The 20,681-nt window shown below is 41.7% G+C and overlaps 4 protein-coding genes across 9 annotated transcripts in view; 2 read left to right on the forward strand and 2 right to left on the reverse strand.

Moving 5' to 3' along the window:
• Nucleotides 1-5,447, forward strand: part of FUNDC2 (FUN14 domain containing 2) — a 29,424-nt gene extending 23,977 nt beyond the window's left edge. The window contains exon 5 of the mRNA XM_032265166.1: nucleotides 1,951-5,447. Coding sequence (XP_032121057.1) covers nucleotides 1,951-2,028 — 78 coding nt within the window. The 3' untranslated portion in view covers nucleotides 2,029-5,447. The remainder of the gene's footprint in view (nucleotides 1-1,950) is intronic.
• Nucleotides 5,448-9,198: 3,751 nt separating this feature from the next.
• CMC4 (C-X9-C motif containing 4) lies at nucleotides 9,199-19,011 on the reverse strand. 5 transcript variants are annotated; one of them, XM_032265171.1, is made up of 3 exons: nucleotides 18,725-19,011; nucleotides 11,747-11,814; nucleotides 9,199-9,576 (listed from the first exon to the last, which is right to left on the reverse strand). In XM_032265171.1, the coding sequence occupies exons 2-3, from the start codon at nucleotides 11,802-11,804 to the stop codon at nucleotides 9,428-9,430; spliced, it is 207 nt and encodes a 68-aa protein (XP_032121062.1). In that variant the 5' UTR covers nucleotides 11,805-11,814; nucleotides 18,725-19,011; the 3' UTR covers nucleotides 9,199-9,427. The 5 variants fall into 5 exon arrangements, with proteins under 5 accessions (XP_032121062.1, XP_032121063.1, XP_032121060.1 ...); XM_032265172.1 differs by having other exon boundaries at nucleotides 18,710-19,011; XM_032265169.1 differs by having other exon boundaries at nucleotides 18,456-18,993.
• On the reverse strand, nucleotides 12,818-18,895 carry MTCP1 (mature T cell proliferation 1). Its single transcript, XM_032265167.1, has 5 exons — nucleotides 18,456-18,895; nucleotides 13,688-13,839; nucleotides 13,401-13,571; nucleotides 13,268-13,319; nucleotides 12,818-13,181 (listed from the first exon to the last, which is right to left on the reverse strand). Exons 2-4 carry the CDS (start codon nucleotides 13,790-13,792, stop codon nucleotides 13,272-13,274), a joined length of 324 nt encoding a protein of 107 aa, XP_032121058.1. The 5' UTR covers nucleotides 13,793-13,839; nucleotides 18,456-18,895; the 3' UTR covers nucleotides 12,818-13,181; nucleotides 13,268-13,271.
• A 166-nt stretch (nucleotides 19,012-19,177) lies between the features above and the next one.
• BRCC3 (BRCA1/BRCA2-containing complex subunit 3) overlaps nucleotides 19,178-20,681 on the forward strand; it is a 68,734-nt gene continuing 67,230 nt past the window's right edge. The window contains exons 1-2 of one of the 2 annotated variants that reach the window (XM_032265175.1): nucleotides 19,178-19,408; nucleotides 20,081-20,097. In XM_032265175.1, the coding sequence (XP_032121066.1) occupies nucleotides 19,286-19,408; nucleotides 20,081-20,097 (140 nt within the window). In that variant the 5' untranslated portion in view covers nucleotides 19,178-19,285. The remainder of the gene's footprint in view (nucleotides 19,409-20,080; nucleotides 20,098-20,681) is intronic. The other variant, XM_032265174.1, reaches the window with a different exon arrangement.

Here is a 20,681-nt window from a genome sequence, read left to right on the forward strand (position 1 = left end):
TTGATTAGAACCAACTATTCACTCGCAGTGGGAGTTTGTTATAAACTAACCAAATGATTTGGAATTGAGTTCATTTCACAAATATGTGTGTTCCTGTTCCTGGCCTGGCACTGTCACAGGCCCTGGGGATGTAGTAGCTGGTTTTCCTACTCACAGAGCCCGTGGTCTTATTTGAGAAACAGGATGAAGATTTAGCTCACTATTTAGCAACAAGATGACTTCAGTAGGATGGTGGAATTGAAAGCCAAACTGGCAAGTTGAAGAAAGAGTAGGAAGTAAGAAAGTAAAAATAATAAATGAAAACAATTATTTCAGGAAGTCTCGCTCTGTCGTCAGGCTGGAGTGCAGTAGCGCGATCCTGGCTCACTGCAACTTCCGTTTTCCAGTTTCAAGCAATTCTCCTGCCTCAGCCTCCCAAGTAGTTGGGACTACAGGCATGCACTACCACGCCCAGCTAATTTTTTGTATTTTTATTAGAGATGGGGTTTCACCATGTTGGCCAGGATGGTCTCGATCTCTTGACCTCGTGATCCGCCCGCCTCTGCTTCCCAAAGTGCTGGGATTACCGGCGTGAGCCACCTGGCCTGGCCTGATTTTTTTTTCTTTACCCCAATGGCAAATGGCAAAAGTGCTTCATTTAGGGAAATGTTGAGGTCCAGGAGAGTTGAGGGAAGAATGGAAATGAGGCAGGAAGACATAGACATAGTCAGAGTAAGGGCTTACTGGAGAGTTAGGAGACAGTTGCCTAGGAGGATGGGGTGGTACTGTGAAAAATGTTTGGGGAATGTCTGCGTGTGAGTGGCTTAGGTGGTTTGCAGATGAAGTCACTATACTTGAGTTGAATAAATGATCAGGCCAGGATGTTGGATGTCTTGTTCATATGAACACTTTTTTTTTTTTTTTTAGACGGAGTTTCACTCATGTTACCCAGGCTGGAGTGCAATGGTGTGATCTCCGCTCACCGCAACCTCCGCCTCCTGGGTTCAGGCAATTCTCCTGCCTCAACCTCCTGAGTAGCTGGGATTACAGGCACGCACCACCATGCCCAGCTAATGTTTTGTATTTTCAGTAGAGACGGGGTTTCACCATGTTGACCAGGATGGTCTCGATCTCTTGACCTCGTGATCCACCCGCCTCGGCCTCCCAAAGTGCTGGGATTACAGGCTTGAGCCACCGCGCCCGGCCCATATGAACACTTTCTAAGGTGGTGACTATACTTAGGAGAAAGAGGTCTGAGCCACTTACCAAAGTTCTGTCTGAAATTGGAAGGTGGGAGTGGTCAGGAGATTGGTAGAGCACTGATGAAGGAGACATAAAGAGTGTCTAAATGTATGCGGTGAGCCTCAGATGACTGGGAGCTTTTCGAGGAGTGTAGAAAGGCGGTGGGAAGCTTTGGGAACGTAAGGAAATAAGAGCCTCACCTATTAATCATCTTAGATGTGATGAAGTGTGAGTATGAGAATTCATAGCATCTACCTGGGAGCAGGTTTCAGAGGGGAATGCATGGATGGAGAGATTTAGGGAGGAGACTTCAGAGAATGAGAAGCCACTATTGGAGGGTAGATGCCAAAGAGGATGGAAGGAGCGACATTGGAAACAGTGATAATTGCCTCTGTAACCAGTTTATTTGGTGCAGCCTCAGTCTTATCCCGTAACTGTCCCCATGAACTGGTTTTTTGTCCTTGATTCAAAGAGCCATTGTTTCTACCTCCTGATGTGCATCCTCCTTCCTATCAGGCTCCCTGTAGTCTTATTCCCCCTATAGCAGCCAGTGGTCATTTTCATATGTAAGTCAATTTAATGGCTTCCATTGTCCTTTGGGTAAAGTACAAACTACATAACAGGTGAGGGGATTGACATTCTTAAGATTGGCATAGGTGTAATAGAGATGATTCCTAATATTATTGACATCCTTAGCAAAACAACCCATTGTACTTCTTCTGTTTTCAGGTGGTGTCATTTGTGAAGAAGAATGTTCTAGTGACTGGGGGATTTTTCGGAGGCTTTCTGCTTGGCATGGCATCCTAAAGAAGATGACCTCATTTTCATTGTTCCTGGTTTTTTCTAGCCAGCAGCCTCTACACTCCATCATAGGACATCAAGTCCCTCCTCTTCTCCCGTGCCTTCCTCCCTGCTGTGGCAAATCCGGGTGGCTTCTATAAGAATCTGTTGGTGCAAGTTACTGTGACACCATGAGCTTGATGGTGGCAGAAGAGACAGTAGTCCTTAGTTCTCCTCCTAGTACACCCCCTACTTGGTCAGTCTGTAGGTCAGCAAGAAGACTCCTTTACCCCCATGCAAGACATTTAAACCAGAACACATTGCAAGCTGGCTCACCATGGAAGATGACTGGATCCTGAAAGGTTGTCCCAAACTGTTGATTTGGAAAAGAAATAAGCACATAGATAACCTTATTGTGTGCTGCATGGAAAGGAACTGAATACATTTGCCTTTAAGCATGAAAGATTTTGGTATCTTGGTGTCTACTTTCTTTTTTAGTTGGTTTTATGTTACAGAAAGAGCTATTTAAATGTGTTATAATTATGCAACAAATTGGCAGCATAAGTACTATAATTGAAAAATCTGATATTGTCCAGGAATTTTTACCATCATACAGGATAATGTATCTCATGGCTGTTTCCAAAGGGTTTATTTATTGTAAAACAAGTGATTTAGGTAGGAAAGAGAAGAAGATCTTGGATTTTTATTTCATAGAAAAGATTTTAAGCTTTGAAATGTGAATGAAATATTCTTATCAAAACATTAGGGGTGGCCATAACTCCTCTATGCCACTTCTTTTTTTTTTTTTTTTTTTTTTTTTTTTTTAATGCAGTTACTATGAAATAAATTTAAACCAGAGTTTTGAAGAAGTAGCTTTCCAGGGATTCAGAATTAAGAAAAATAGTGATAGGGCATGTGAAATATTTCCATCAAGCGTAGTCTACTGTCTCGTGATGACCAAACACCTATAATTAGTCTTTAAAAGCACACAGAATCTTAGCACATTTTGCTGTAGTGGCATGTTACCATGTCTGCAGTCCCAACTAGAATATCAATCAGCTTTCAGAGGCAAGACTTCTGTCTTCACCATTATACTCACGGGGCCTAGCACTTAATAGGTGCTGAGTATTTGTTGCAAATATGAATAATGACTTTATAGAAAGAAAACTCACTATTAAAGGTTAGTTTTACTCAGAATTAATTAATCTTGGAGATGATCTCTTGTGAAATATGAGTGTGTTTCTAAGGCCATACATTGAAAATGTTTGCATTTAACCTATCTTGAGAATGACGTATTGAATTTGAAAATTGAAATTATCAATGGATGTGTAGAATGTTACAGAAATCACCTATTTGCATTTTTCTCCTTACATTTGCTTGCAATATGTATGAATCATCTCGAAACCATAATGATATGAGTCTCTTTGCTGCATATTTTTCTAAAAGAACTTTATTTTTACTTTTTATTATGGATGCTTTCAGGCATATATAAAAGTAGAGAATACAGTACAATAATGCCCCATGTATCTACCAGTCACCTACAACAATCATCACATTATAGCTATGCTGGTTTTTACCAGTTATTGTGAAACACATACCAAAATGTCATTTTATCATATTTCAGTATGTATCTCTAAAAGGTAAGAATTATTTCTAAAAATCATTAATATAGCACATCATCATATCAAACATTAACAGTAATTACATAATATTCAATATCTGATCAGTATTCAAAATTTCATTGTCTCAAGTGTTTTACATTTAGTTTCTTTGAATCAAAATTCATGCAAGGTTCCCATTGTATGTGTATGATTAGGATAAGTCTCTTAACCTTATAGATCATCCTCTAATTTTTTTTTGCCATCTATCTATCTATCTATCTATCTGTCTGTCTGTCTGTCTGTCTGTCTGTCTGTCTGTCTGTCTGAGTCATCTGTTTCCTGGTTTTCCAAATTCTGCTTCTCCTGACATTTGGGAATCTCTGAGTTATGCCATATATGGTGATCATGGCTGCAGCCACTTTACCTGTGTGACTTACCCACAGCAATGGGATGGTAACAGCAAAAGCTAACCAAAGTGCTCTGTGCCCCTTTGGGTTGCATGTGGGGAGACTGGCCACCCAATGCCTCTCCAGTGGGGTAGGGGTTGTCTTTTGGTGCATCTCTTTTTCCTGTGATTATTGGTGAGGACAGTAAAAATTAGCAGGTGGTTCTAAACTACGTTGAGTTTCAGGTGGTGAGTTGGAGTTAAGGTTTACCCCAAAAGAACAGCTGCTGTTCCTCCATGCAAAACCGTGATGATTCCAGGACCAGGCAACTCCACCTTTCAATGCACTATTTTCATTTGACTGGAGAGGCCTGCTTAGCTAGGCACGTATTTTCTCCAGTAGCAAAGTTCAATAACGTTCTGAACTTCCTATTTAGTGGTGGTGGGGTGGAAGTTTTTCCTTGGGAAGAGTGTTGTCACTGTGTATGATCCAGAGAAACTTTACTTGGAATGTGTTCGGGTTTCGTCGCCCCTGGTGGCGGCACCATGGTAACACCGCACTAAAGGATTCCAAGTTGTCAACCAATAGGATGCCATCTACGTAGTGAAAGCCCCCCTTCCTGTACCCTGCAGCGTGGTGGACAGCGTCCCGCCCCAGGGACCCTTTCTGTCCCCTTCCTCGCTACTATGGGTCCGCCCTGCATCCTCACCACTTTGACCCACTTTTTGGCCCAGCGTCTCTCCCGCAATGGGACCTGGTGGGATGGGGACTTAGAGCATGGTACAGGAGAGGTAGAACGTTTGAGTCTCTTCCCAAAGTTCTCCCCAGAGTCGGACAGCAGAGACTGATCCAGGGGCACTTTCTGGTGGCTGCCTGCTGGGGCTCAGCAGATGGAGTCCAATGTTTGAGTCTCCCTCAAGGATGTGTATCCTCATTGCTGACACAGGAGCTGGGTCGGGGGAGGGATGTGGTGTTGGGGACCCTTGCCTGAGCAGCCCATTGTCATGAGTGTTGTCATTATGATAATATGTTAACATCACTCTCCTCCGAAATGGCTGCTTGTTTGCTGTAATCTCCCGCCACTCAGCCTCCAGACATTCATTAACAGGACAGTGGAGGTCTTGACTCCCGCACCACTGGGGTGACAGTCCTTGCTACTGGATCTGGGCAGTTACTGTCTCATGGATGCTGGCAGAAGATGATTCAAGTTGGAGGACCAGATTCTACAAGGAATGAACTCTTAGATAATTCTAGCCGACATGCTCTTGGGGTGGGTGCTTCTGGTTTTGGAAAGCAGTTACTGTGTAGTTAACTATTCTAAGAATAGTCTCTCCGTCATCCTTTTGTTTGATATTTGTCAGAAACATGGGCATAACTAATGGCTGGGCTCTAATTTGGAAACTCTACTTTTGTACAGTTTGGGAAAATGCAAAATAAATCTCTGCGTGAAAAAATGGTATACGGATGGATTTGAAATTTCTGAGTATCATCAATATTTAATGATGATCTCAATTTCTTCTCAGAGGGAAGCTCACAGCCAGTTTTGGACCCTGTAGGAAAATTTGACTGCTGCCCTGTGGTCCCTCCACCAAATTATCAGCTTCATTTCTGTCATGAAATCCAGTATGATTTCTGGGAAATCAGGCCCAGAACTAAAATACACTTTCTGCCCGACTCTAAGACATCACACTAACATTTAAGTAATTGGACAGAAAACCTAGTTTAGCTCTGAGCCTGATTTTTCCAGAAGTCATACGGTGTGGCTTATATTTCTGATGTTTGCCTTCTTTTTAAGGGATCATTAATCTTAATACATTTTTTAAAGAAAACAGTGTTTCACTTTTTCACATTTTTTTCTTTTTGAGACGGAGTCTTGCTCTGTTGCCAGGCTGGAGTGCAGTGGCGCAGTCTCAGCTCACTGCAACGTCCATCTCCTGGGTTCAAGCGATTCTTCCGCCCGAGTAGCCGGGACCACAGGCGCGTGCCACCACGCCCAGCTAATTTTTGTATTTTTAGTAGGGACAGGGTTTCACCATGGCCAGGATTGTCTCGATCTCTTGACCTCATGATCCGCCCGCCTCAGCCTCCCAAAGTGCTAGGATTACAGGTGTGAGCCACCACGCCCGGCCTCACTTTTTCACATTTTTATAAAGCTTTAAAGTCAGCTTATTGACTTGTCAAAACTTTTAAAATTTTAAATGGTAAGAAATGACAGGATTATGGAGAGCAGTGGTTTTCATCCTTGCTTGCACTTGGGGATCACCTGTGAAATTTAAAAAACTACTAGTGCCTGACTCTCATCCTAGAAATTCTGATTTCACTGGTCTGGGGTGGTGTTAAGGCATCCTGAGGTTTTAAAGTGTCTTAAGATTTTTCTAATGAGCAGCTGAGACTGAGAACCACTGAAGTACAGAGTTGGAAGTTGGTGTTGAAAAAATTAAGAGTTCTGCTGTTAACTCCTTAACAGGGCTTTAAAGCCTTTTAAATTAAGTGCCATACAACTTCAGATGCCTTCTGGATACTGAACACAAGTGTGATATTGTTCATTAAATGTTTTAGTAATCGTGTGGAGTGAATGCAAGGAAAGTAGTTTCTCTGGGCATTTGAAAACTTGAAAATATATCCTAGAAATATTGTTTCTCAGACTTAGTTGCATAAAAAGGATTATTATGTTTTAATATAAGTAACTTTTTTTGGCTTTAAATGGGCATTATGGGAAACTCAGCATGAACCTTCTTTCATCCTTTTGTTGCCATTAAATTGCAGTAAGTTTATTTAAACTTCAGGGTGCTTTCTGAGCCCTTATTAGCATGAGAAATTTTGTTCCCACATTTTGAAAGTACCTTGACAGACACACAGGTTGGCTGAACTGACAGGTCGCCCTATGAGAGTCGTGGGCTGGTATCATTCCCATCCTCATATAACTGTTTGGCCTTCACATGTTGGTAAGTATTATGGGGTTGCAATGTTTATTGTTCTCAAAAATTAATATCATGTTTCCTTCTTTATTATTTGCATTGTGGCAAAGTGGAAGAGCAAGGGCTTTTGTTGTCAGTGGATGCTAAAACACTGGGTGAAAAGTTGTGGGGTAACGTGATATTCATACAGTGACAAGATACTACCCCACAAATAACCATTACAAAGGGAAAACCACCTTTCTAGCTAAAAGGTCAGTCACTAACCAAGTGACTAAACTTAGCATCACTAATAGCCAGATTAAAGGGTTTTTTTTTTCCAAAATGGGAGATCATAGTTCTCACCTTCTTAGAGTTCTTTCCTTAAGACTGAGATTCAGTGTTAATCTCAGTCCCTAACAATAAGAAGCACTCTGTAAATGTTAAGCCTTCTATGATGGCTATTTTTATATATGTCATAATAATAGCTAAGAAGAATAAGCGTTAAATCAATGTCTTCCAATAGATTTGTTGACTTAAACTGAGACAGAATCGTTTAAAGGAAGGAACTGATATGAACCTTTCAAAACTGAAAGTACTATACTGATACAGTTTGGACTATGTCCCCACCAAATCTCATGGTGAACTGTATTCTCTAATGGAGGTGGAGCCTGGTGGGAGGTGTTTGGATCACTGGGGTGGGTTTCTCATGAATGGTTTAGCACCATCCCCTCTTGGTACTTTACTCATGATACAGAGTTCTCATGAGATCTGGTCATTTAAAAGTATGTGGTACTTCACCCACCACTCTTTCTTGCTCCTGCTTTGGACATGTGGAGTGTTCACTCCCCTTGTGCCTTCTGCCATAACTGAGTTTGTTGAGGCCTCCCTAGAAGCCCATCAGATGCAGTGCCATGCTTCCTGTACAGCCCATGGAACTGTGAGCCAACTAAACCTCTTTTCTTTATAAATTACCCGGTCTCAGGTATTTCTTTATAGCAATGCAACAATGGACTAATACATATGCTTTAGCAAAAAAACATTTAAAAGAGTCTGAAATTGGAGTAGTTAGCTCAGTAAACATAACTTAACAATAAAACATAGAAAACAATCTATTTGATCATGTAGTGATTCCTAATGTAAATCCCAGTAGGACTGTCAACTGATAATTTTAAATGTAATTTAGATTTGTAGATGATGTAACATTAAAAATGTAAAATGTTTTATTATTTTATCATTGACACAAGACTCCATTTAAATGATTTCATGGGGATTTAGCACTGTTACTCTGGTTTGTTGACCAAATGTCTCTAAGGCAGCATTTCTCTAAGTGTCTCTGGAGAGCATTCACAGAGAGATGCTGTCTGCAAAACAGGTTTTCTTAGGCTTTTTGAAAGCTCTCAAGTCTAGCAGGAAATTAACCTGTTTACTTGTACGCAACCTAGCATTCCCCAATCTTACCTGAGCACAGAAGCCCTTTTTTTTCCTTCCTGTTACAGCAATTCCTAGAAACACTCTGGGGAATGCTGCTTTAAGGAAAACAGTTGGTCTCAAATAATCATGGCATTTCAATATCAGGGACCTAGCAGAAACTGTTCCTGCTTTTAGTCATCATTTTTTTAGAGGAGGGGCTCTGGTGGTTCAAGCATCCATTTGATGGATGGACTGGCTGGGCCTCTTTGAGGAAAGCATTTGAGCCATTTGAGGAAAGCAAATGGCCTGTTGCATGCTGCCTCCTCCTACTACATAAAGTGACTGACAACTGTCAACAGGCTTCATTCAGCAGCTTTGTATTAATGTTGTCTGGATCCTCTGTAACAGGTTTTATTATTATCAGGATATAAAGAATAGATAAACCAACTAAGAGTTTGAATTATCTTGTTGCCTACCTGACTTCCGATGAAAATTTTTTCTTCAGTTCCTTGATGATACATTAAGAATCATTAAACATTACAAGAATCATTTCTATGCGTTTCCTACCACTAAGTGAATGAATATTAAGCACTTCTGGTTAGTCACTCCAGTGGGGATGCAAAAACAGAAAGAAATGCGCTTAATGGCATCCGGAAAGACACTTTTTGCTCTGCATTATTGGAAGCACAAAAAGTACTGAGTTCGTTTAAAGGCAACTTTGCATTAATTTAACATGTTATCTATAAAAGGTGTCAAAACTGTGATGCTGGAAGAGAGTCCTTTCACCTAACGTACCTCGTATGACTTAAGTTTGATGAATGGCACAAGTGATCTGATCTCAAAGAGAATTCATTAATACCCTATATGTAATAGTCTTAAAATACATTTAGTTCAAAACCAAAATTTTTCTCTTCAACAGGTTTATTTTAGCAGCTCAGTTTATTACATTGTACATATTTGTCTTTGAATGTGTTGTTTAAATTTCTGTCTGTTCTGCATAGATGGCATATTCATTAACTTTTATAGCTGACTTTTTCATTTGCTATTTGCTGCTACCTGGCCTGAAGAAAGACAGGAAGATTAAAAAAAAAAATCATTCAGTAGAAACATGGAGCAGCACTTCAGCAGAACTTTACTTCAATGCAGACTTCAGTGTTAGGTTTTCTTCCTCTTCTTTTTCAAATCCTGAACAGACGACAGATCTTCCCTTGGGATACTGAGCACAACACTTACGCAGTTCTTGGATGACAGCCTGACATTTTGATTCCATGTAGTTGTTGGCTGAAAAACATACAGGCAGACTCTAGTCATGATCTCATAGGTAAAGGGAAGTTTAGATCAGTGCTTCCCACTCCCTTTAACTTTCAATACCTATGGAACTGGAAGAAGGAATATACACCAAAGTCGACTAAATTCTTTCTAATTTAGAGACCTGTCAACAGGTTCATTAGGAAGAAAAGTGTGATTTCAAAGTGGTTGAAAGCTATTTTAATTTCCTTTACGGATAACAGCATACATGCACCTTTTTCTAGGATATTGGTTTTTAACATCATTATTATTACGGTCACTAATTTGATGAATTAGGAAACTGCATATATACCACACCTTATTTTGCATACAGTTTAAGCTGATTGCTGGACCTCCTCTACCAAGGCTGTGCATCAGGAATTGGGAAACTGCAGCCCATGAGGGTCAAATTCAGCCCGTTTTTACAGCTGGGAGCTAAGAATGGATTTTAGATTTTTAGAGGGTTGTAAACACACAACACATATACAATACATACAACAAAGACCTTTAGCCTCCAAAGCCTAAAATACTACTTGTTTGGCCTTCTTCATAAAACATTTGTAGACCCCTACTATACATAAACACTAAGTTAAGGAGGACCTGACCTAAAGGCTCTAGGTCACCTGATAATCTAATGAGCCTCCCAGCACTAAAATGGGATACATGGTAGTTAGCTCAGGATAGGAAGGACAATTCTGATTAGCAAGGTGGCTAACAGTCCAGATTTGGAGCTAGACCAAGGGTGGGTTTGGGGGGATGTTCTAATTCCCACCATATTTACTAGCTATGTGACCCTAGTCAAATTACATAACTTATGTGTTTGTTTTCCCATCTATGAAGTGGGGGTCATAGTAGCATCTACCTCATGGAAGAAAGGCTTAATACATGTAAAGTCCTTATCATGGTGTTTGTCATTTAGTGAGTGCTTAACGCTAACTCTTTTAGTCTTTCCAGCTCTCAATCCTCCCACAGTGTGCCAAGGGGGTGTCACTAGCTCTTTTTAATGTGATTTTTCCCCTTAGCCATGGGTTACTTCAAACAAGGTAAGGATTTATTTGGGAGAATGAATTAAATGCAAAAAAACATTTTCCCTTTCCCTAAAGTCGGAGGGAGGGAAGAAAAGTATGATGAAAATGGCATTATTATACATCAACATTTGAATTTAAAAGATTTTATAAAATATTGCTTACATCAAAAAAAAAAAAAAAAAAAAAAAAAGTCCAAGAATGAAAGCTAAAAGTCCAAGAAAATACACAAAGTATTTCTTTGATGGTGAATCTTTGGGGGAACTTTGAACATGACCACGCATCTCTATTACTTTACTAATGAGGAAAACTTATTAAAAAAGGTTTCAAATTCAGATAGCCTTATTGCTTTTTCTATTTGCTCTTCTGGCAATAATCATTCACTGATTAGAAAACTGAAATCCTCCAACATTTGGTCAAACTTAGCGGCTGGACAAATGCATGAATCACCTCAAATATGCTTTAGTTGAGATTCACTTCTGCCTTTAAGAGTTAGTTGCTAACTGTGGCAGCCTGAATTACAATTGTTATTTCAACCCCACCTCTTCCAGATTGCTTTTAAAAAGTGAATTGTCACCTGCAGTGAAGTATAGCCAACCAATTTTAAACTAGCCTTTTAGTAAAAAAAGAAAAAGCAAAAAACAAAACCCTTTTGCTTAGCTTAGTAATTCTCAACTCTGGCTGTCCATTAAAGTCATCTGGTTAGCTTTCTAGACTGATTCCCAGCCAGACCCTAGCCCCAGGAAGTGTGAATTGTTCTAGGTAAGTTTTTAAGATCTCCAGGTGATGCTAATGTATGACCAGGAGTGAAAATCGCTAGCTTTGATCACATTACTTTTTATTTTCTGCATCTTTGATGATACAATGAAGAAAATCTTCAGGATAATTGTTACATTCTTAAAAAAGAGTTAAGGGCCGGTCGAGGTGGCTCACGCCTATAATCCTAGCACTTTGGGAGGCCGAGGTGGGTGGATCACCTGAGGTCAGGAGTTCAAGGCCAGCCTGGCCATCATGGTGAAACCCCATCTTTAAAAAAAAAAAAAAAAAAAAAAAAAGTTAATACAGATAAAAGAATGATTGGTCTCTTATAGTTAGTTCACAGTGAAAAAATAGTTTTAAAGCGTTTAACAATATACTACCTTGTAAACATTTCTGAATCTCACAGGCTTGCTTCTGGCACGGGTCCTTCGGTGGCATATCCAGAAAACTAAAACAAGAAAAATGATTTTTATTTTGCTTTTTTTCCAAAAACACTTTAAAACCCCTCCACATGGAATTTTCTTCTGAAACAAGCAGTATGCCCTTACAATTGCTGGAAAACAATTACACTAAAAATACTCTTCCCAAACATAGGATGAATCAACTGTATTTCTATCGTATCCATTTCATTAGGTTTGGAAGATATATACATGGGGGAAAAAACCTTGAATTCAATCAACTCTTCTTGAATATTGTAAACCAACATTAGGCTAAAGGAGCCAACAGCACAGCCTGGCTCTATCATTCGCAGAAGAAACCCTTGATAAATGATTAAACTCCTTGAGCTTTTTTTTATTACTCATATATAAAGTGGGAACCATACCTACCTCAAAGCATTGACAGGATGATTAAGTGTGATAAAGTATATAAAGTGCATACAATAGTGCCTGGAAGGCAGAAAGGACTAAATACATGGTAGCTATTATTCCCAAGACTTTTTTTTTTCTTTAAGTAAAAACCTTACTTTTAATGTATATAAACTGTTGTGACTTTAACTCAGGAAATTCTTTACAAGTAGTAAATGTTTTCCTAGGAATCAGCAATATTTGGTGCTATTACTTCCTGAGAAAGGTGCCAGTTAAGCAGCTAAAATGGTTTTTCTTGAAGTTCTTATAGAAACCAGCTTTTAAAAAATATCTGTAATCAGAGAATGAATTTAAGAGCCCACAATTTTGATCAGCAACTTCCAATAATTTGAAGACACAATTTCAGATAGAAAAAAGGCCCAGATGCCTTTGTAGCTAATTTCATCAATGCGTATCTCTTTTCAGAGCCCTCTAAATACTCAGTAGATCCAAATTAGGTCAGTACTGGGATGGGAAACACTGGAGCAAAACCTAGGATATTTACAGGATGGGAGAAGGAAAGGCAGGTGAATTGCTGCAGGGCAACTAAGCGACAAATAGATGTTGATGCTGCTAGGAGCTGCTCTCTTCTCTCTAAATCAGTACCAAGTCCTTGGTGATCAGGGCATCTGTTCTGTAGAAGGTGCTGACTTTTGTGGGATTCATCAGATCCCAGGTCCAGCCGATGATGTCCATTAAGGGTTCTATGGCAATTTCCAAAGGAGTCAATTTCAAGTTACGGATCCTGACTAAGTGCTTTTGTTGACTTGCTTTTTGCCTGTGTAACCCTCTCTCTGCAGTTTCACTTGCAGTATTCTTCATGACCCTTCCTAAACTTCTGTGTTCTTGAGCAGTTTTTCAACCCACTCCCTCCCCCCAGGCCCAAGGGTGGGTGCACTGCAGTACTGGATGAAGTGATTGCCATATACTGAACAGAACAAAGGAGCATATCTTCGTAGAATCCCAGCACCTGGAAAAAAAAATCATTAAAATCACCACAACTGAATAGAGTCAAAACAAAGAGGGAGAAGATGGAGGAGAAATAGAAATACATACCAGGTTAGTCATCAGGCAAAAGCTTAAGCAACAGCTCCTGTACTCCCCTGACCTGTCAGAAAAAGAAAAGTTTATAGAGTACTCTGTCACGAGAGTCCCAATACAATGGAAAATAATTAAGCAACATGTGTACCATTAAATGATGCTGTATCTGCCACAAGCGAGAGTTGTTATCCATGTAGCGCTCCTCCGGGTAGAGTTGCCACATGAGAGGTAGCTGGGAGGTAAGAAGGTGACTTGGCCTAGCTGCGTCACCTAAGGGAACCTGAATTTGCTGGACTCGTGCCCTTAGGAAACTCGTCTCCTAATGGAAAGGAATGACCAAAAATAAAACCAAAGACTTCAGAATATTGAGACTGGAATAGAAACCAAGTTACTTGAAAGCAAAATCAAAGAAATAAGCAAAATGTAAACAGTTACCTCTTCCACGACGGCCACCCACGTGCGCTGGTATTCGTCGCGGTAGATACCCTCTTGGTGAACCCAGAGGTGATCGGGTGGAGCCCCCACATCCTCTCCTGCCATTCTGGGCTTTGGGTTCCAATTCTAGCCCTGCTTTTCTCCACCTAAGCCTGCAGCACCCGCGCACAGGACACAGGTGTGACTTTCTGGGTTTGAATGAACTCACCAGTAAGCAAGGTGATTTGGTACTAGCAACCACCAACCAGAACCAAACCTCATATATGTCTTTTTGCACAACCTACATAGAACCAAGGACATCTGAAGCTTTCTGCAAGACAACTAAAGTGACATTAAGCAGAGCCTCAGGTAGTGCTGCTGACTGCAAAGCGCTCAAGAATTTGGCTAGGTGAGGAGTTCTGTGGATATGTAGGACTAGCACTACAGGAAGCTGGGCAGTGGTCTCATACATACTGCATTCACAAGCGGTGTCTGGCAAAATATAGTTAGCAATAGAATATGCAAAGAGCGTGCCTAAGGAGACACTTGTTTTGGCAGGAAGGCAGTATAACAGACACATGCATGCCACATTCCTCAGGTAAAAGCCACTTCCAAGCAGTTTCCATTTTAAAAGGTAAGATTCTAAAGGACATATATGCAAGGCTTTCAGAGTTGATATAGAAAGTGTTTGTTTTAAGGGCAAAGGATCTATTTACCAGTTTACTAAGAAAGTTTATATACAGTGATGGGCATTTCTAGAAGGGGATTTTCTTGCTACAAAAAGTAAGGTAGCTTCATGGAATTTCTGACCTGCAAGAGACTTTGGGGATCATGGTGATCTGGAGCTGAGTGAGTGCAAATGAGTTATCCAGCTAGGTCCTTGTTTTCTTTTAATAATTTTGCAGGATGTTACAGGAGCCCATTTTTCCATAGAGGACTCAGTTTAAATTTTGATCTCCTAAGCCAGAAGACCAGAAGCACATTTGAGAGGTGTAAAGGAAGCATATCTCCCAAAGCATGAGTGGTAGGGCAAAATATAACGATCCTCTGCCAAAGCCCCAGATCTAATTTCAGGACCTCACGATAACTTGATGTGCATTTTGCATGAGTGAACCTTTTAGCATTAAGGCGCAGTTGTACCGTATTTCTACCTTTGGCCACAGCATAGATATGGCACTGGGGGGAGCTGCCCCACAAAACAAAGACCTCCTATTCCCATTAGGTGGCCATTAGGTGGGAAAGGAAATGCAGCATGGGAGAGTGGTTGTTAGAGTCCTCAAAATGAGACTGTCAAGAGCAACCAGATGCTTCACCCATTAAACCCTGAGTGCATCCGACTCAGCCTGGTGTAAGCTCCTATGTTAGTTTTCATGCATATGAACTCTCTCATTTCAAACTCGTCTAAACTTTCTCCTTAACCAAACCCTGATTTCTCTGAGTGGCAATACCACCATTCCTGATCCTGCAGACTCAAAACTTATGAGTTATCTTGGATTTCTTCCTCTTATTCAGTTGCTACATCCTATATGTCACCAATTCCATTAGGCACTACAACTACCACTGCAGTTGAGACAAACTTTCCCCAAATACCAGGCTCATTTCTAGCTCCATACCCTTGCTCTTGCTTTCCACTTGCCTAAAATGCCTCCCTGGGCCTCTCTGCCTATCTTAGTGCTATTATAGCAGAGTCCAGGTGTCTGCCTCCTTTATGAAACTTAAGAAAATTCTTGCCTCTTATGACTACTGTAACATTTATATTTAAACAAAATCACCTTACACATTTGCTTTGCTTATTTCACAAGTCCTGTCTTCCCTAAAGCACAGTATTGTATATTGCTCAGTAGCAGGAATGATACAGTTCTGGGCACCCCAAGCTCATATACTGGTCAAGAAATGTTTTTGTGAACAGGTGTATATATATGGTGGGCAGGGAAGGGAAACAAAGGAAGGCCACAGTGGTAGTCATGATTGGCTATGTATAGGTGGGTAGAGATTTATTCTCTAGGCATAAGTCTCTAGCTATATATAATTTATAATTTATACATATTTTTTTGCCAAAGCCCCCCTTCTACCCATTTAGCAAATACAGCTGTTTTGCCTCTACTTCTTCCCAAAGGTTTGGAAAAGAGAAATACAAATAAAAACCTGATAAATACTAATGTCAAAATAATATAATACAAAAGCTTGGATTTCAAGCACAAAAGATTTAAGTGTGGCCAATAATTGTTTTTAAAAAGTGGAAACCATGTGTTAAGGGTCAGTACCATCTCAATTTCATACATAAGTCCTAGCAACAACCAAAATGTTGACATTTAAATTTGTTTTGAATGGAGAACAAAATTGTCTTGGTTATACTGACATTAAAAGGAAATAATGCCAGTGGAATAGGGGGCAAAGAGACTGGAGATGATGGTCTGAGTTACGGAGTCACTACAAAGAGGCCTATGGAGTCACTACAAAATATTCTCAGAAGAAAGGCAGTGTGATGTGCTGCTGTGACCCAAAGGTCAACATGCTGGGCATCAGCAGGATGAGCCTGGGAACAACCCCTCAGCACATTATCCTGGATTTGTGTGTGCTACCATTCCGAAGGCATGTAGGCCCAGAGAAAGGCAACTGCAGTGATTAAGTGACAGAGAAGCCACCATATGAGCACAAACTAACAACATCCTCAGCACAAAAAAAGCAAAGGCTGAGGGAGAGGGATTCTGATCAAAGCCTATAAAATCACAGGTTTCATAATATGATTCTTAGAAAACTTGCTCTCAGCATTTTCCTTGGTCAAATAAGTTTGGGAATCTTGGAGAGTCATAAAGTACATTAGTGTAGTAACCGTTCTGGCAAGGTATGCGGTAAAGAAACTTTATGTTAACATTTCCCAAATTTATTTGACTAGAGAACATTTTATTTATTTGCACATGATACTTGTTTACAAAATTCAGGACTTCTGGAACTAAGACAAATCATCTTTTAAAACCTCAACATAGAATTAGGTACAAGGTGCAATACAATATATGGAATATAAACTTGTGCAACTCAACTCAAAGAATACTGCCAGCTGCAAATACAAATGAATTTCAAAAATGTTTAGATAACTGCATAACTTTATCATCCACTAGAAGAGATTGTCCCATGAGGGTCACCTTGATTTCAGGGCCAGAGAGCACAGTAGCCAAGACAGACAATTTCTTAGTAAGGCATTTTGTAAATTAGGTTCTAAATGGATGACATATAAGATAGAAGGGCTTCCTTAGGTAGCAATCTAAGTAAAACTATCATTTTTCCTTTACAGAATAAATTCTTTTGTGTTTTTAAAAAAAGTATTGTTCGCTTTAATTGCCAGGTTGATGAACAGTTTTTGAACATTGATCAGTTGAATACACTTATTTTATTAGAAGTCAATTAATAAACTTGTCCAATTACAATGAGTGAAATTACCAAGAACACAGGCCCAGGCCTGTGTACGAATCCTGAGTCTGCTACTTACTAGCTTTGTAACCTTGGATAAGTTAATGTTCTCTACCTCAGTTTCCTGAGGTGTAAAATGAGAATTAAAGAACATATTAGTCACGATAGTCTTTAGCATTTCCTATATACTTACATATATTGACTCATTTAATTTTCACAGTCTTCATAGGGCACTATAAGGTAGGCTGTATTATTATCATCCCCACTTAAAGGTGAGGAAAAGTAAGGCACAGAGAAGTTAGGTAACTTGCTCAAGGTCACACAGTGGGGAAGTTGTTGAGCTTGATTCTAACTGGGGCAGATTACATGTACCAGGCATATAAATGCTTAGTAACTAGCTTATAATAAGCTTGCCATAAATGTTAATAATTTTGTTCAACTTTAAATGCCTGCAGCTGTAAAAGGCAGCCATGACCATTAGAAAAGTTAGTGAACCTCATTCTGGAATATGAGACTGACTACCACCAATAACAAACAAAAGGTATTTTTCTTCCTGAAAGTGCCTAAAGGCACTATATGCCGTAACCAAATATTAATATAATAATGAGAAGAACAGCCGTTCCTGCTTCATCAGGATGGGGCATAGTAGCCACAAACAGTAATTGAAAATGATATGTGGTATAAAATTGAAACCAGGGAAAATTTGGATGGGTCCAATGTAATTGCACATGAAAACTTTTCAACCTTCATCATGATCAAATTAATTATAGAAAGATGTGCCATGTGATCCTTAGAAATCTTTAGGTAAAAACAGAGCCTGCTGGTGTGCACATAACAGATAATTGCACTGGATGGGGGCCCTATGTGTGAGGAGACTTGGGTTGGAACTGAATTGGGAGAAAAGAGCAAAGCATCAACACTTCAAGTAGCACCTTGGCAATGTTCCCTTTCCAGTACTGCCATACCTGCCTGGCTTCAAAACTACACAAAGTAGAAAACCAAATCAAAGAAACGAACACGGACGGGCTGTGGAGGCGGCACGGCATATATTGTGCTTTGATTTAGAGTCGCTTCCAAAATCCACGTGTGATTCCTAGACTTGTGAGTTGGAAGATCTGTACTTTTATCCTTGGCACGTTTGACATACCTCGAAATAAAATTACTGTCTGATATGCAGACAAGGAGACCCGAGGAAACTTGCATTCTGGATACCTAAAGTGATACATCCGAACTTGAATAAACACTGAAGTCCTCCAATTCCCCTTCCCTGTATCCAACAAATAGCTACCTAAAAGCCTTTGTAGAAAGTAGCAGCAGCCAAGCTTAAGAGTGATACTTTTTCAGATACAGTATAACACTGTTTCTGCAAAAGGTTACTCACATGAATATAATGTTTCTTGGGCTAATTAATCCGCCTTGAGAACAGCTAGGCTAAAACTTCCAGGTCTCCCACCCTGGGCCACTCAAGCCAGGAACGCGACGTGAGCCCGGGGTGAGCCGAGGGGCATCCCGGGCCGAGGTCACTCGAACCGAAGTTAGAGGCACGGGCCGGCAACCGGAAGTGGTCCAGGGAGAGTTGTACGAGATTCGGGGGCTGTGACTTGGAAATAAAACAAAATAAAATAAAACCTTAACTGTTTGGGGACTGACTTTCAAAAGAGCGTCCCCCTGGCTCAAGAGGCCGGCGTTCGCGGAGATGTCGTCGTAAAGGGCTGTCCCCCAAGCGTGTAGGCCGCGCACGGGTCTCCTTAGCGGGCGGGCAAAATGGGCGCCGGTACTCGCGAGGCGCCTGCCCAGGCGCCCGGGCGCCGCTCAGAGTACGCCCGCCTGCGGCCCCAGAGCGCCGCCTCCCTGCCACCCCCGCCGCCCGGCCTGAAGCCCGGACCGCGGCCGGCCACCGCCCTCCGCCCCGACGGCCACGCCTGCCCGAACCCTCGCGGGCGTTTCCCAGGTGCTGCTGGGGGGGCCCCGCCCCCGCGCCCCGAGGCCCGCCCCCGCGCGCCAGCCTCGCGCCCGCTGCCCCCTCCTCGCCCCCTCAGCCCCGCCCCCTCAGCCCCGCCCGCTCCATAAGCCCCGCCCCCAAGGAACCCGCGCGCCGAAGGCCAGGCCTGGGCGGAGCGCAGGGCGCGGGCGCTGGGGAGGCTGCGCCGCAGCACCCGGTTGGTCAGAACCAAGTGGGCCCGAGGCGGACGTGAGAAGGGTCGGGCCAAGATGGCGGTGCAGGTGGTGCAGGCGGTGCAGGCGGTTCATCTCGAGTCTGACGCTTTCCTCGTTTGTCTCAACCACGCTCTGAGCACAGAGAAGGAGGAGGTGATGGGGCTGTGCATAGGGGAGGTGAGTAGCTCTGTCAGCCTGGCTAGAACCCTGCTGAGCAGTCCCACTGTCTCCCCTGTGTGGGTGCCGACAGCTCCCGGGGCTGCGGAGGCCACAGGCATCCTCGATTTAGATCCTTGGACACCCTTTACATGGCTCTGTCGCGGAGATCCCCGTTTCTTCTGGCCGCCTGACACTTGTTTAGTCTCCTGCGAGCCCCCAGCGGTCTGCACAGGCCCCGGGAGCCTTGCCTTTTCTCCTGCATCCTGGGGCTTCTCTTTAGATCTACGCTTTTCGCTGGTTGACCAAAACTGCAAGGCAGGTCAGAAAGACTCTGGAGTACAATGAGGACGTCCGGGTATTGCGACGCAGCAGCTGACCACAGTTAGAACCACTTGCCTCACTTCTAGTCTTCCGTCTAGGGAGCACAGATATGAACCAAAGCATTTGGAGGTTATCGAAGAGCCTAACTAGAAGGTTCGGGGCTTGAAGGAATCAAAAGTTTCCACTGCATTGTGCTGCAGAGCGGCCAAATGGGATTAGGAAATACAGTTTAGCTGTTTACAGTTTAAAGTAATTCTCCAGTCTTTCATGCCATGTACATGAACACATGACCGAATTGTCATATAATCTGCATCCATGTACCTCAAGCTTAATGTAATCAATAATGTTTTCTGCTTTTTCCCACTCTAGTTGAACGATGATACAAGGTAAGACTATATTTGTTTACTCATATCCTATAATGCCTTAGTCATTGTTAACTCAAAATTATGTCGACTTTGGCAATACTGTGTCTGGATCGTGTCTTACGACTCCGTGGCTCCCTCAATGATCCCATTTGAGTTCCACCCCAACCCTGAACTTTGGTTTCTGCCTTACCTCCTATTCAGTTTAGATATGAGATAAACATCTTAATAAGCATTATCGTAATTGTTGGGTTTTGGGGGTTAGACAGTGTCTCACTCTGTCACCCAGGCTGGAGTACAGTAGTGTGATCTCGACTCACTGCAACGTCCACCTCCAGGTTCAAGCGATTCTCATTCCTCAGCCTCTTGAATAGCTGGGATTACAGGTGCCCATCACCACACTCAGCTATTTTTTTTCCTTTTTGTATTTTTTGTACAGACAGGATTTCACCATGTTGGGCTGCCTGGTCTTGAACGCCTGGGCTCAAGCAGTCCGCCTGCCTCGACCTCCCAAAGTGTTGGCATTACAGGCGTGAGCCACCACGTCTGGCCTTGCTCAATGTATTTCATGTTCTCTCTTTCCCCTGAAATTCCAATGAGATATCAGT

The sequence above is a fragment of the Sapajus apella genome, unplaced genomic scaffold, assembly GCF_009761245.1.
Source record: "Sapajus apella isolate SASKATOON/1434 unplaced genomic scaffold, GSC_monkey_1.0 scaffold149, whole genome shotgun sequence".
NCBI classification, from domain to species: domain Eukaryota; kingdom Metazoa; phylum Chordata; class Mammalia; order Primates; family Cebidae; genus Sapajus; species Sapajus apella.